The 16,781-nt window shown below is 40.4% G+C and overlaps 1 protein-coding gene across 8 annotated transcripts in view; it reads left to right on the forward strand.

Moving 5' to 3' along the window:
* Positions 1-16,781, forward strand: part of magi2a (membrane associated guanylate kinase, WW and PDZ domain containing 2a) — a 305,513-nt gene that overhangs the window by 247,006 nt on the left and 41,726 nt on the right. For 7 of the 8 annotated variants that reach the window (XM_047389222.1, XM_047389220.1, XM_047389221.1 and 4 more), the window contains exons 10-11: positions 6,033-6,716; positions 16,674-16,705. In XM_047389222.1, coding sequence (XP_047245178.1) covers positions 6,033-6,716; positions 16,674-16,705 — 716 coding nt within the window. The remainder of the gene's footprint in view (positions 1-6,032; positions 6,717-16,673; positions 16,706-16,781) is intronic. The other variant, XM_047389218.1, reaches the window with a different exon arrangement.

Raw genomic sequence — 16,781 nt, forward strand, 5'->3', positions numbered from 1 at the left:
GGGCTAATACAGGTCCTTCTCAAAATATTAGCATATTGTGATAAAGTTCATTATTTTCCATAATGTCATGATGAAAATTTAACATTCATATATTTTAGAGTCATTGCACAGTAACTGAAATATTTCAGGTCTTTTATTGTCTTAATACGGATGATTGTGGCATACAGCTCATGAAAACCCAAAATTCCTATCTCACAAAATTAGCATATTTCATCCGACCAATAAAAGAAAAGTGTTTTTAATACAAAAAACGTCAACCTTCAAATAATCATGTACAGTTATGCACTCAATACTTGGTCGGGAATCCTTTGGCAGAAATGACTGCTTCAATGCGGCGTGGCATGGAGGCAATCAGCCTGTGGCACTGCTGAGGTCTTATGGAGGCCCAGGATGCTTCGATAGCAGCCTTTAGCTTATCCAGAGTGTTGGGTCTTGAGTCTCTCAACGTTCTCTTCACAATATCCCACAGATACTCTATGGGGTTCAGGTCAGGAGAGTTGGCAGGCCAATTGAGCACAGTGATACCATGGTCAGTAAACCATTTACCAGTGGTTTTGGCAAAATGAAATCTTCATCTCCATAAAGCTTTTCAGCAGATGGAAGCATGAAGTGCTCCAAAATCTCCTGATAGCTAGCTGCATTGACCCTGCCCTTGATAAAACACAGTGGACCAACACCAGCAGCTGACACGGCACCCCAGACCATCACTGACTGTGGGTACTTGACACTGGACTTCTGGCATTTTGGCATTTCCTTCTCCCCAGTCTTCCTCCAGACTCTGGCACCTTGATTTCCGAATGATATGCAGAATTTGCTTTCATCCTAAAAAAGTACTTTGGACCACTGAGCAACAGTCCAGTGCTGCTTCTCTGTAGCCCAGGTCAGGCGCTTCTGCCGCTGTTTCTGGTTCAAAAGTGGCTTGACCTGGGGAATGCGGCACCTGTAGCCCATTTCCTGCACACGCCTGTACACGGTGGCTCTGGATGTTTCTACTCCAGACTCAGTCCACTGCTTCCGCAGGTCCCCCAAGGTCTGGAATCGGCCCTTCTCCACAATCTTCCTCAGGGTCCGGTCACCTCTTCTCGTTGTGCAGCGTTTTCTGCCACACTTTTTCCTTCCCACAGACTTTCCACTGAGGTGCCTTGATACAGCACTCTGGGAACAGCCTATTCGTTCAGAAATTTCTTTCTGTGTCTTACCCTCTTGCTTGAGGGTGTCAATAGTGGCCTTCTGGACAGCAGTCAGGTCGGCAGTCTTACCCATGATTGGGGTTTTGAGTGATGAACCAGGCTGGGAGTTTTAAAGGCCTCAGGAATCTTTTGCAGGTGTTTAGAGTTAACTCGTTGATTCAGATGATTAGGTTCATAGCTCGTTTAGAGACCCTTTTAATGATATGCTAATTTTGTGAGATAGGAATTTTGGGTTTTCATGAGCTGTATGCCAAAATCATCCGTATTAAGACAATAAAAGACCTGAAATATTTCAGTTAGTGTGCAATGAATCTAAAATATATGAATGTTAAATTTTCATCATGACATTATGGAAAATAATGAACTTTATCACAATATGCTAATATTTTGAGAAGGACCTGTATTAGCCCAGAGATTTATCAGTTTTAAAATTGTAGCAAACCTAAGGTCGGAAGTTCAACTTTCAAACATCATTGGATTTTATGCGTCAGTTGAAGGAACTCTTCTTTTTTAACCCCTAATAACTAAATGTATTTATAATTATATAAAAAAATGTTCTCTGCTGTCAGATAGATGCTATGTAGTAATTGTTTGTTTGACTATCGCACATACAATGTATAAACAGCAATATATATATATATATATATATATATATATATACAGTACAGACCAAAAGTTTGGATACACCTTCTCATTCAAAGAGTTTTCTTTATTTTCATGACTATGAATATTGTAGCTTCACACTGAAGGCATCAAAACTATGAATTAACACATGTGGAATTATATCCTGAACAAAAGTGTGAAACAATTGAAAATATGTCTGATATTCTAGGTTCTTAAAAGTAGCCACCTTTTTCTTTGATTACTGCTCTGCACACTCTTGGCATTCTGTTGATGAGCTTCAAGAGGTAGTCACCTCTTCTGCGCCGCACAAAGACACGGTGGTTGAAACCAAAGATCTCAAACTTGGACTCATCAGACCAAAGCACAGATTTCCACTGGTCTAATGTCCATTCCTTGTGCTCTTTAGCCCAAACAAGTCTGTTCTGCTTGTTGCCTGTCCTCAGCAGTGGTTTCCTAGCAGCTATTTTACCATGAAGGCCTGATTCACACAGTCTCCTCTTAACAGTTGTTCTAGAGATGTGTCTGCTGCTAGAACTCTGTGTGGCATTGACCTGTTGTCTAATCTGAGCTGCTGTTAACCTGCGATTTCTGAGGCTGGTGACTCGGATGAACTTATTGTCCGCAGCAGAGGTGACTCTTAGTCTTCCTTTCCTGGGGCGGTCCTCATGAGAGCCAGTTTCTTTGTAGCGCTTGATGGTTTTTGCAATTGCACTTGGGGACACTTTCAAAGTTTTCCCAATTGTTCGGACTGACTGACCTTCATTTCTTAAAGTAATGATGGCCACTTGTTTTTCTTTACTGAGCTGCTTTTTTCTTGCCATAATACAAATTCTAACAGTCTATTCAGTAGGACTATCAGCTGTGTCCTGTATCCACCTCCTGCACAACACAACTGATGGTCCCAACCCCATTTATAAGGCTTGAAAAACCCACTTATTAAACCTGACAGGGCACACCTGTGAAACCTGAAAACCATTTCAGGTGACTACCTCTTGAAGCTCATCAACAGAATGCCAAGAGTGTGCGGAGCAGTAATCAAAGCAAAAGGTGGCTACTTTGAAGAACCTAGAATATCAGACATATTTTCAGTTGTTTCACACTATTTTGTTCAGTATATAATTCCACATGTGTTAATTCATAGTTTTGATGCCTTCAGTGTGAAGCTACACTATTCATAGTCATGAAAATAAAGACAACCCTTTGAATGAGAAGGTGTGTCTAAACTTTTGGTCTGTACTGTATGTATATGTATATATACAGGGGTTGGACAACGAAACTGAAACACCTGTCATTTTAGTGTGGGAGGTTTCATGGCTAAATTGGACCGGCCTGGTAGCCAGTCTTCATTGATTGCACATTGCACCAGTAAGAGCAGAGTGTGAAGGTTCAATTACCAGGGTAAGAGCACAGTTTTGCTCAAAATATTTCGAAATGTACACAACATTATGGGTGACATACCAGAGTTCAAAAGAGGACGCTGTATTGGCCGCAAAAGGAGGCCCTACACCATACTAATAAATTATTGTGGTCTAAAAACCAGGTGTTTCAGTTTCATTGTCCAACCCCTGTATGTGTATATATATATATATAGTGCCTTGCGAAAGTACTCGGCCCCCTTGAACTTTTCAACCTCTTGCCACATTTCAGGCTTCAAAGATATAAAATTAAAATTTTTTGTGAAGAATCAACAACAAGTGGGACACAATCGTGAAGTGGAATGAAATTTATTAGATGTATCAAACTTGTTTAACAAATAAAAAACTGAAAAGTGGGGTGTGCAATATTATTCGGCCCCCTTGCGTTAATACTTTGTAGCGCCACCCTTTGCTGCAATTACAGCTGCAAGTCTCTTGGGGTTTGTCTCTATCAGTTTTGCACATCGAGAGACTGAAATTCTTGCCCATTCTTCCTTGCAAAACAGCTCGAGCTCAGTGAGGTTGGATGGAGAGCGTTCGTGAACAGCAGTCTTCAGCTCTTTCCACAGATTCTCGATTGGATTCAGGTCTGGACTTTGACTTGGCCATTCCAACACCTGGATAAGTGTATTTGTGAACCAATCCATTGTAGATTTGGCTTTATGTTTTGGATCATTGTCTTGTTGGAAGATAAATCTCCGTCCCAGTCTCAGGTCTCTTTCAGACTCCAACAGGTTTTCTTCCAGAATGGTCCTGTATTTGGCCCCATCCATCTTCCCATCAATTTTGACCATCTTCCCTGTCCCTGCTGACGAAAAGCAGGCCCAAACCATGATGCTGCCACCACCATGTTTGACAGTGGGGATGGTGTGTTCAGGGTGATGAGCTGTGTTGCTTTTACACCAAACATATCGTTTTGCATTGTGGCCAAACAGTTGGATTTTGGTTTCATCTGACCAGAGCACCTTCTTCCACATGTTTGGTGTGTCTCCCAGGTGGCTTGTGGCAAACTTTAAACGAGACTTTTTATGGATATCTTTGAGAAATTAGTTTCTTTTTGTCACTCTTCCATAAAGGCCAGATTTGTGCAGTGTACGACTGATTGTTGTCCTATGGACAGACTCTCCCACCTCAGCTGTAGATCTCTGCAGTTCATCCAGAGTGATCATGGGCCTCTTGGCTGCATCTCTGATCAGTCTTCTCCTTGTTGGAGATGAAAGTTTAGAGGGACGGCCGGGTCTTGGTAGATTTGCAGTGGTCTGATACTCCTTCCATTTCAATATGATTGCTTGCACAGTGCTCCTTGGGATGTTTAAAGCTTGGGAAATCTTTTTGTATCCAAATCCGGCTTTAAACTTCTCCACAACAGTATCTCGGACCTGCCTGGTGTGTTCCTTGGTCTTCATTATGCTCTCTGTGCTTTGAACAGAACCCTGAGACTATCACAGAGCACGTGCATTTATACGGAGACTTGATTACACACAGGTGGATTTTATTTATCATCATCAGTCATTTGGGACAACATTGGATCATTCAGAGATCCTCACTGAACTTCTGGAGTGAGTTTGGTGCACTGAAAGTAAAGGGGCCGAATAATATTGAACGCCCCACTTTTCAGTTTTTTATTTGTTAAAAAAGTTTGACACATCCAATAAATTTCATTCCACTTCACGATTGTGTCCCAATTGTTGTTGATTCTTCACAAAAAATTTGAATTTTATATCTTTATGTTTGTAGCCTGAAATGTGGCAAAAGGAGGTGTACTCATTTATGCTGGCCACTGTACATCTTCTCATTATGGCCAGATAGTTCAATTTGAATCAAAAAACGTTTCTTTAGAACGGGTTCGGATTGTTCAGGTTGGCAGCGGCAAATTTCAGTAGAGCTGTAAGATTTCGATTTTGGTGCAGAGGCTTCTTTTGTGGTTAGCAACCTTTCGGTTGGTATGATGAGGATGTAAAACTCACTAAACTGAGGACAGTGTCGTAGTCCACAATGACACTGTTTCCATTCTAGAGTTTACTGGTTCCTGGGTTGTTCTTGAAAATATGCCATTTTGGGTCTGATGGTTGAACTTGGACACAATCGTTTGTTCCATAAGGAAAACTATCACAAACACACTTGTTTTAGAATGGATTAAGCAGGGTAATAATAAGCATTCGAAATTGATCCTTCTTCCATCCTCCGCCAAGAAGGTGGGTCAAATATCCATCTAGAATTATGACAGAAGGTTGGAAAGCAGCATATCTTTCTTGTTCTCAGAGGTCTGAGAGGTTTTCTTTCGTTATTTGATAAAAATCCTCAAAACGTTTCTGAATTCTGGCAGAAAAAACAGACCAAGCTCAAAAGCATTATGAAAAAATTCCAGAGTCACAGCAAAATCTCCACCCAGTGATTTCTTTCAAGGACTTCTTGGTAAACCTGAATTGTTACATTTCTGGTCTTGTAATTAAGGTGGGTCACACAGAGACCTCCCCAGCACATGGATGTAAAATAGAGTCTATACATTTTAGCATGATATAATGGTATTTTTTTCTCTTCCTGCATGTATAATTTTGAGCTTGTGCAGAAAATCCACAATAAACCGAAACCTCAGCTTGTTGTATTATCATTGAACTATGGAAAAACATTTTGGAAAGTCATTAAATGGCTAAAATTACTACCCATGCCCATGAGTGTATGCAAACCTCTCACTTGAACTTGAAGTACATATTTAGCTTGAAGAAGGTTCAGTCTTTAGCTGCTTTTGAAACTCAATAGGATATGATTATTCTTATGTTGCTCTGCTTTTTTTGTTTTTTAGGGGATGTCATTGTCTACATTAATGATGTCTGCGTTCTGGGCACGACCCATGCTGATGTGGTGAAACTCTTTCAGTCTGTTCCTATTGGTCAAAGCGTGACACTTGTGTTGTGTCGTGGCTACCCATTACCATATGACCCAGAGGATGCCTCAAACACCAACAACACCACCACCACCATTATCTCACCACTTGGCATCATGGAGCAGAGGCCCGTCATGGTGAACGGCAGGACGGGCTATGATAACTACCTGGACTACCTGACCCGTACGGCGCGGTTCGTCACAGACCCCAGTCAGGACCACGTTAACTCCCAGCAGCACCTGCTTCTCACCACTCATCCGGGTGACACCCACCTAGATGGCTCGCTCCCAGCCACCACTGGCACCACGCCCCCTGACAGCGTCTCCATGGCGTCGTCGGGCGCCACCCAGGGGGAGCTGCTGACTGTGACCATGGTGAAGAGCGTTGACGGGTTCGGCTTCACGATCGCTGACAGTCTAACGGGCCAGCGTGTCAAGCAAGTCCTTGAACCTCAGGGCTGTCCGGGCCTGTGTGAAGGTGACCTAATCTTAGAGATTAACAAGCAGCCCGTGGCAGGATTCACCCACACCCAGGTGGTGGAGCTGCTAAAGGAGTGTGCTGTGGGAGCCGAGGCCAGCCTGGTGGTCCAGAGAGGGGGCACAGGTAAGACCGGAGGCTGCATGTCTACATGTCTAGGTATTCTTGTGTTGTCCTCTGCCAGAGGAGATTTTGTGTAATTCTGTGCGCTTCAGTCTATGATTCAGTTCTCCAATGACCAACAGTGACTGGCTGATGGTTAGCTTATCTCAAGTGCTCTTTAAATCATCTTTACTTTCATGTTCCTGACTCCAGCTTCCTTTCTCTAAGTTTAAGTAGTCTGTATGTCCCTCTTCTCTCTGAGCAACAGGTGCTATCAGTCAACAATATGGTCTGATTGAAGAGTGTCTTTCAAGTTCCTTTTTGATATTTTTAGTTTGCCAGCACAGTGTCTTATGAATGACGAATACATGCCCCAAAACGTCATAAATATCAGTTTTTTTGGCCTGGAATTGTAATCTAAATGGCCTCCAAGTGTTTTCACACATATATATTGCCTTCTTACAATCAGAATTAGGTATTGTGCTCTGTCTTGTGCACCATACCAGCCTGTTATTTGCAGAATCTGACTGTTTTCGGCTTCTTGTGTGTACAATATGATGGGTGACCTTGTGAGCTGTGTGCGTTCATACGTCAACATTTGTCTTCAAAGTCAGAGACTGTCACAGAGCTTCAGTCTAATGTCAACGTCTCTGACAGTAAATGAAAAGGATCATACAAAGAGGAAGGTGTTTTCTCACCCTGGATAAACACAGCATATAAAGAAGGCACAGGTTTTTGTGAAGTAAGACATGGGGCTATGATAGATCATTTCAGAGGTTTATCCACCTTTAAAGTGACACATAGACTGTAGGAATTAATGGCAAAACAAATGAATCTGTGAAGGGAGAGAAATGGAGAAACAGCAAAAAAAAAGCTCCAATAACCTGTTTTAATAAGTGCCCTGACCCCAATACTAATAGTTTTATGAAGCGCCTTTTGTTTCATGCTCAGCATTTAAGTGTCTTGAGGCCAAATCCTCCATAATTAGTGATGTGATTCACAAAAGAAAAATCTAAGTTTCTAAGTTTCAAAATAATCTTAAATGTATCAATCAGGAGAAGGAAACAATAAAAGTCATTTGCTTTATGCTTATACCATAGCACAATAAGGGCTGTCATCAATCATTGGAAAAAGTATGGGACAACAAAAAGACATGACTCCAAAAATGATTTGAAGACAAAACAAAAATTGATCAGAAATGCTCCCACTAGGCGACAGCAACACTGATCAAAATGCAGGAACTTCTGGAAAGTACTAGTAGTGTACTACATGTGACAAAAACCTCTAGTATTTTCTATTTATCTGGATGGAGAAGTAGTTTTGCGTGAAAACTCACAAAACATTTTAAGGATTCTAACCTGAAGAAACCAAGCTCTATTATTCAGGCCAAAATTCCAAAAGATAAGCTTGGTACAAAAACAACATGACACATACTGAAAAAACATCATATCCACAGTGAAACATGATGGAAACACCGGGGGATGATTTTCTTCCATTAATAAGGGTTTTTTGCTAAAATGGATAACTATAAACAATTCTAAACACAGATTGGCCCAAAATAAACCAAGAACACACAAAATCGACTGACATGGTGGAGGTATCATGCTTTAGGGTCAATTGTCCTCTGATAGAACGTGGCTTTTTGAGGTTGATGAAACTATAAAAGTATTTTTTGGCTCAAAACAACACTGATTACCCCAGTGAAACATGGTGGTGGGAGTTCATACTCTGGAGTTACTTTGTTTAAGGTTCTCTTGAGGTGGCTGAAACTGTAAACATTCATGAAGGTATGTTTGACGTGTCCAAAAAAAGTAAATACCCACAGTGGTGTCTTTTCTTTAGATGGAAATGGGGTCTAAGTCAAAGGGCAATTAATTTTTTTACCCGTTCCTAAAACTAGTTTTGACCCAAACCATTTCAGCATCACAGTGAAACCCACGCATACATCCAAATCAGGCAGAGGAACAGAAGTAAAAATAAATTGGAATGGCCATAAGTAAATAAGAGAAAATCCATGTGATCACCTATAGACAGCTGTGGACCAGAGATGTTCTCACAGTCTGACAGATTAAGAGAACTTTTGCAAGGTAGGATAGATGAATATAAATGAGATGTGACATTCTGACAGTCTCCTACCAAATGATTGAATGCTGAAAGTCCATCAAAAGGCACTGCAGTATCTACGCGGACAGGTTCATGGAGCTCTTTTTTACATTTTTTGCTGTCTGATTTGTTTGGTATATAATTGGATTATTTGGTTTGTCACATTAAAGGTAGAAAACATTTTAATTTTATTTATGAAGCTCTCATTTACATTTAACAAACGAGGCATTTCAACATTCTGTGCTAACATGCTTCTACTGACTGAACTTGTCATCTCTGAGCCAGTTGTTATTTGCCGAAACACTGGAATTGACTCAGTTTTTGATTCGTTGTAAATCCGCCTATCAGTGGTGACTCTACCAAAGCTGTGATGTTCAGGGTTAAAACTATATATATTAATTACATATTCAGAAAGTGAATGTTCTTCACAATTATGGTTTAAATATCAAATCACTCGTTCTTTTTGTTTTTCCTTTGATCTTGATTCATCTTGGCATCCTCTAAGTGATGATGCATGAACTTTGCAGTGATCTGGAAGCAAAGCAGTTCTGCCTTTGCTTCTGTATGCTTTCGTTGTGTAATGTCACATACGAGTCATAATGCCAGCTGCCTGAGAGCCACAGACACCGCTGAGACTCTGCAGCAAAGGTCACCATTGCCATCTGAATATATTTATCGCTGTTTATTTCTTTCTTAGGCTGCCCATGTCTCTGTTTGTGAGCAGAGAGCCCACAAATCCGCATGAAGTTCATTTTTCCAAGTCTAAAAAAGTGCTTCAGTGTGTTTGGGCTCAGACGTAGAAACACACAGTGTCATATGTGACAATAAAGTACTTTTACTCACATGGTTGGCCTGTAGATCCAAAGATTCCTAATTTCAGATCCAGATAAAAGTGAATATATCAATGTGCACTGTTGCATCTGTTGAGCTTCTTTGTTAAAGGCAGCAGGGAGTCAAAAGCACTATTTTATTACAGAAGCGAGACTGGAGTTGAAAGACGCATGTGTCAAGAAAAGGTTTTATTTATCAGTAGGGTTTTTTTGTGGGGAGTTATGCATCATTTGAGAATATTTTAGAGACTTAACCATAAAAGCATTGTAAGCTCATTACGATCTGAGAGTATTACATCCCTCTGGGAGAGAGGTGCTCCTCGGGGATTTTGTTTTAGGAGTTTTAAAGTAAGTGTCTTTGACCTTATTGTTCCACTCTGTTGGGGGCTTACATATGATACTACGTAAGAGGCATTTGGCGTTACAGAATTAAACATTCTGATGTGGCAAATCTATGCTTATGCAAAACATTACCTTGAAAAGTATTCATACCCCTCAAGCTTTTTCCCATTTTGACAAAAGTGCCCGACATTAATATGCTTTGATCTGAGCTATCACATTGTATCTCTGGCTGTACGCTAAGGCTTGTACTGCTGGAAGGTAAACCTCCGGCCCAGTCCCAGGTCCTTTGCAGCCTCCAACAGTTTTTCTTTCAGCGTTGCCCTGGGTTTAGTTCCATCCATCTTCTCATCAACCCTGACCAGCTTCCCATTCCTGCTGAAAAATAAAGGATACCCACAGCATGATGCTGCCGCCACCATGATTCACCATGAGCACCTTCCGCCACATAACTACTTACCACTCTTAATTAAGTCCAGATATTTGGAGTGTACAACTAACAGTCATCATGTCAACAGATTCTTCCACCTGAGCTGTGTAGCTCCGCAGTTCCTCCAGAGTCACTGTTTGCCTCTTGTCTGCTTCTTGTTGCTGTTTGCTGTTAAAAAATTATAATTACTGACGTCTTATACTGATGTTAAATTACACGCAGGTGGACTGTATTTACTAGTTAGGGGACTTTGGAAGATGGGATTGGATTGTATTTAGGAGTGTCAGAGCAAAGGGGGATGTTTATTAGTATTGGGGACTCTGATTTTAAAATTACTCCAATTTCTAATGAGTATGTAGTATTTTCCTAAAAATATGTATAGTAATTGAAGGATTAATAACTTTATTATGAAATGCTCAAGAAACAAGTCTATTTTAAAGTAGCCAGTGGCCTCTTATGTTGACAAACATGCCTAGTAGGTACTCTATTTGCTGCAAAGTAGATCTGGGGAACCTCAGGTAGAGAATAATTCCTTTTAACTCCACTCTCATACAGATGTTTATTCCAGGTGAGCTGCAGTTTCCTCCACCAACCAGTCATTTGTAGTTTGTGGCACTAATTGTATCTGACATGTAACAAAGCCTATAACAAAAACAAGAATATACATTTGAGCTTGCTCTCATTCATTGAACCAGTTGTTTTATTTTCTACCTTCTAATAAATCTGGCAATGTCTAATGGAGCTCTCTCATAAATCTCTGGCTGCATTCTGGCAACTAAACAGCTGGCAATACCGCTCATCACAATATCAAGCGTAAAGCTTGTTTTTCAAGCGACCACCTCCTTGCTTTCATTCACACCAACAGCTTTTATGCTTTTCTAACTGCCAAGTTCAGGAACCCCCCCCTACAAACAATTTTTATGGTTAGGTTATGAAGTAGTTCCTATGGCAACACACTCCTAAATGTCTAGCATTAGTGATCCAAACTTTACTCTTTACTTTACTACAAATGATTGAAGGCTTTTCCGTATTTTTTAAACAGATAAAGAAATTAAAGCCTTGGAATTTTTAACAAGTCATGCAATAACTGCTTTTTTGTCATGGATAGTTGTAAATTGAAACAAATGCAGAAAAACTACATCCCAATTTAGGACCAAAGAGTGGCTAAACGAAGCCAAATTGGCAATGGTGAGCCAAAAGCAGGTAAATAAGGCTAAATATGGACAATATGACATGATTACCAGATAATCTGAGAAAACGATTAGGGAATTAAAGATTTTAGAGAGGGATTATTAAAAATGAGAGAAAGCTGTTAAAGATTTAATGAAACATGATCCATGGATGGCAGACATGCTGTACTGATAGGGGGCACATTAAAGATAAAAGCCAAAGAAAAAACGACACATTTTCTCACCTGAGAAACTTGAGGTTCTCAACCGAGAGAATGTTTTGTATTTTCTTTTCAGATTTTGCTGTTTGTGTGAGGGATTTATGAAGAAAGTAAGTTGGTGTAATGGCCATGGCTCCAGAGCCTTTTTGTGTCAAAAAAGTGAAAATTACTTGGCAGCTTTTTAAAGCAATACATATGCAATTTTATCTTTGCTTTATACATTCAAGATTAAAGATTTTCTCACCCTAAATAGGATATTTGCTCACAAACTATCCTTTCCTGAAAAGCATAAAGTAGTTATTATCCTTCCCTAAAATTCTTGCAATCAACAGTTTTGAAGTATTCCAGACACACCATTAGTATATAGTCCACAAATGAAGCCTTTTCTCACCAAATCTTCCAGTCAATTAAACCCGACCGCCTTCAGATGCCTTTTCCTCGTTTTATAGTTGAGATACTTACCCATCCATTAAATATTATCTTGACCCTACTACCCCTTTCCCAACAAATAGCCACTTTTCCGCTCATTACTGCTAATTATTGAGCCTGAACATGAGGACTGCTGACTGCTCTATAAGTGGCTACCTCGACCATTACAGATCTGTTCCCCAATCCACAGATGCAGGGCTACAATTAGCTCTTTACATATGGTCGGCTATTTCACTACCTTCTCCAGCAACGCTGACCACCCACATGCTCCCACAGGTATATTATACATCCTGAATTAGGGGCCGTGCTTTGACCTCCCACCTGATGCGACTAGGGGCTGCAGAAATTGGATGAAGAGGGTCTGAACTGCATGGAAAGAAACTAAGCCTCCCGCAGGGAATCTGCGTGTTTTAACCAGACAGTGATCCATCTACCGTGTGCAAGCACAACATGGTGGAAAAACAAAAGACTGAGAGGAAGAAGCAAGAGAGTGATGAGTTCGGCTCTCTGCCAGAAGATCACAGCCATTCCGCTTTGTTTACACTCTGCGATTTCTCCCTGCAAGTTCTGAAACTTAGGAGGTGCCCTCCAGGGATCGATGTCTGCCCAGAGAAGAGGAGCAGGGGTTCTAGAAAGAAATAAAAAGACCTAAACAAAACCAATGGCAGGCAGCCATGTTGCCTTAAAAATTAGATCACAGGGGTAAAAGTTGTGCTAGACATCTCCTCCCTGTGGGTGGGAGTGGCAGCTAGAAACTAAAGTCACCTCTTAAACAACTCAAGTGCTCCTGTTTTGGCTTTTATAACAATTAAGTGACCATTCAGTAACTGCATGAACGTGGTTTGGTAAATTGTCCTGTGTTTTCTGCTTTCATATGATGCATGTTCGAGCAGTTTGCAGCTTGTAAGTGGTTTGTTTGTGCACAAAGCCACAATGATACAGATTTTTCTGTGTGAGCATAACAGTAGAAGTGGAAAACATCAGATTTCTGTGCAGGTTGTCATGTGAAGGAGCCAGACGTCCTTGTGAGATAGAGATGCATGTGCAGAGAGAAAAATCAGCATCCTAACATGGTACAATCACTTCTACTGTTATTGCCTTGTAAGCACAATTAGACGGCTTTCAGTTAAAACCATATTTGATTAAACCTCCCTTTGTATTTAGATCTATAAATCTTAGATTCACACCAGCTTTGTTTCTCAGGTTAAAGCATCTATTCATGCAAATCCATGTTTCTCTCTATTACTCTGTATTTTGGAAAATAAATGTTTTCCTATTATGCGTCATTCAAAGACACAAAGCTTCATGATTTAAATGATGTTCCACTGTTTGGATTGAGCAAAGTATCATACTTACCTTCAATATTAGCAAAATGTTTCTTGCTTTTGTTTAAAGGAGAATAGAACTTCTTTGATCAAAATTTAGCAAGAGAGCAAACTATTTAGTCTCTAAGTTAAAATAGAATGCAGTGCAAAAAGTATTCATTCACGAAGGAGGGTGCCACCTTTTTTGGGTGGCGGGGTCCATAGTGGTTATGGAGCTGGGCATTTGCATTCTGGAAAGGCCACAAGTTCTCCAGTTCAAAGCACAGACTGCCACTCTTTAGCAAGACAGTGGCAGCCCACAGCTCACTAAGGGATGGGTTCAATGCAGAGAACAAATTTCGTTGGAATGTACAATTGCAATGACAAATAATGGTGAAAGGAGTTAGCGTAAAATCATCAGGCAGGCAACCCTGGAAACATTTCTACATGGTTTTACCCAGAACAAAAAACTCTAAACATATTGAGGTCCACTGTGTCAGAACGAAACCAGTACCATATTCCTGGTTACTAGTTTTTGACTGATTTTGCATGCACAAGCTGTGAACGGTTCTGCAGGGCAGAGCATAACTTAGCTAAAAAGTTGAGTGTAACTTGGACTCTGTGGGCTCCCTGCAGCTGAGCTGACATGTCTGATAAGCATTGGAGAGCTTTCAGCACCACGGACAGCTCATTCAGCCCTGTCTTTCTCATCTTATTGCCACGGGGCACTGTGACACTCGCGTCCAACTAAATTTCTGGCATGCCTGAGTTAACAGGGACTTCACCCTGTGGACAGCCTCGATCACTGATGCCTGGTAGCTCCCCTCTCTTCTGTCTGTACGACTCAGCTCTGGTTCTGATGCCCACACAGAGGACTCGGCTGCTGCCGCTGCTCTCTCCCTCCTTCATGCTGACTCAGATGCAGGTATTCTGAAGAGCTATTTTATTGATTGACCTTCTTAGGACGGGGAGAAGCAAAAAACTACTCTTTCTCTGGCAGTTATCCCTCTTTCTTGTTCTGGGCTCATAAAATACTCCCATACACACTGAAAAACTGAAATAGAAATAGAGTTTTTAATAAATTGTTGTAACTGTTTCCTGTCTGTAGATCTCGTGTGTCTCATTTCCACAGAGAGACACTCTGAAAAAGGCAGCTTTTGGCGATTCCCGTGTTGTCACCGTTCTGCTGGTGGCTCAGTGGGACTGCTGTTTTTATAGAGGGCTAAACTGAGAATTCTGGCACACAACCCAAGCAGTCTTCCCATAATTTGATTTCTGTATTTGTATATGCTTGCGACTTCCAGAAAATAAGACAAATTAAATCTAGATACATTATGCACTTTGCTCATGCCCCTGTCAATATAACTAAAGACAAACTGCTTCCTGGTTTAAGCTGCTGCTTTTCACAGGTATTTGTCTCCTAGATAAATTCCTGTTTGTTGTGGCTGAACTAAGCTGTAAACAGCAGAAGCATGTGAAATGCCTCCTGAAAGGTCATCACAAGACAGATTTGAGAGAGAAAGGCAAAGGTGTAACCTTTACCTTGCTGTTGTGTGACAAACTGAACCCACTTAAGCGAAAACCGGAGCATTTCTGTTCTGCCTTTCCAATCCTGGCGATCCTGACAGATCAATGATTGATTCACAAATGTTCTTTTCTGTAACACCGAAACTGAAAGAACAGTTTGATGTTTAAAGTGAGTGTGTAGAAGATTAATGGAAGGGCTTGAGTTGTACATGTGTGCGGTCAGCGTGTGGTCACACAACAAATTAAACCTCTAAAAGGGAAGTTCAAATATGACTTAAGCAATTATGCTATGATCTGCTGTAATCTACTCATAGTCTACTGCAGAGGTCCCAGAACAGTGGACTACTGTCCTTATCAACACCCAGATGAGGTCATAACTAGACCAGGATCAGTTGTGATTAGGTATTTTGATTAGGTATAAACACAATGTGTGCAGCTTTTCTAGATTTTACAATACTTGTAATAAGGCGGGCGCTGTGAGCTTCCTGTGTCTGAGCAGAAATCAGTAGGCCTGAGGAAAATACTGGAGGTTAAAAGTAGAAACTTTACATGGCCGCCTTTAAAACCAGAAGAGCTTGGAGGCTACAGAGCGGTTTTCAGCCAGACTAGATGTTTTTTGTCTGTCTTTCTGTGGAGAATTTAAAGTCAGTTTGTGTCAAATCCTGAGAAAGAAGGAAGAAAATTAAAGCTTGCAGCTACGGCAAATTTAAACGCAAAATCAGATGAAGCCAACAAACACAAATCTAAAATCAGAGCAGAGAAAATCGACCAGGATACTGACACAGTCACTGACTGCTCCTCAGCAAGCTGGACTTTGGGTCAATATAAAAGTTAACCCACTCAGCAGGTGTTAAAGACAGAATGACAGAAGCATCTGAGTATTTGTTGAGATTATTTACATATAAGAGATGAAGACCCTTTGTATTTAAAGGCTTGTTTAAAATGTAGAGTTTTATCTTTAACCCAAACCTATTTCATTTATTGCACAATCATTTAAAGCACCAGAAAAAACATCTTTCTTTTTAGTTTTCTTCCTCTGTAACATTGTCCTCTTACTTTTATATTAAATATTTCATTTATGTCTTTTTGTCCTTTATTTGTAATTTAGTTTTTCACTTCTGGGCCAACATTTCATGAGCAGTTCTGCTCATCTTAATGAAACATTTTAGTGTCTATTAGCCTGTTTTTGTCTTCCAAAGGGAGCTGCTATAACAGTGTGAACATGATATTAGTGTTCAGTTAAGATTTTAGCAAAGAAATATAATTAACCGTTTCCAAATCTCTTTAAATGAGGAGAAAGGCTTTAGAGAAAGTGTTACTCTGCTCAGATTTCTCACACATACGTACTTCAGTCAAAGTCAAACAGAAGAAGAAACCATCATCAACATCAGAAATTATTTCTCGTGAGGCTGTTCTGTGCAGATATTTAGTAGTCATCTTCTGTTCTGCATTTCCTTGTCCTAGATGTCCTTTTTTCTTTTTCCTGTTTTTTCTATCCACATTAACTACTGGCACCTTATCAGCTTCATTATCTTTTCCATATATTTCTGATGTTTTTAGTTTTATTTCACCAGTTTTATCATTGCTCTTTTTTACCCTAAAGCATGTTTTGTGTTCTCAACATTTCAGGTCACTTTTCACCCTGGAAGACTCCAAAACAGGTAACATCTGACAGCATCAGATATCAGGACTTTCCTTCAGCTTATTTATAACATCCAGATCATTTTCTGGTCCACC

The sequence above is a fragment of the Girardinichthys multiradiatus genome, chromosome 17, assembly GCF_021462225.1.
Source record: "Girardinichthys multiradiatus isolate DD_20200921_A chromosome 17, DD_fGirMul_XY1, whole genome shotgun sequence".
NCBI lineage: Eukaryota > Metazoa > Chordata > Actinopteri > Cyprinodontiformes > Goodeidae > Girardinichthys > Girardinichthys multiradiatus.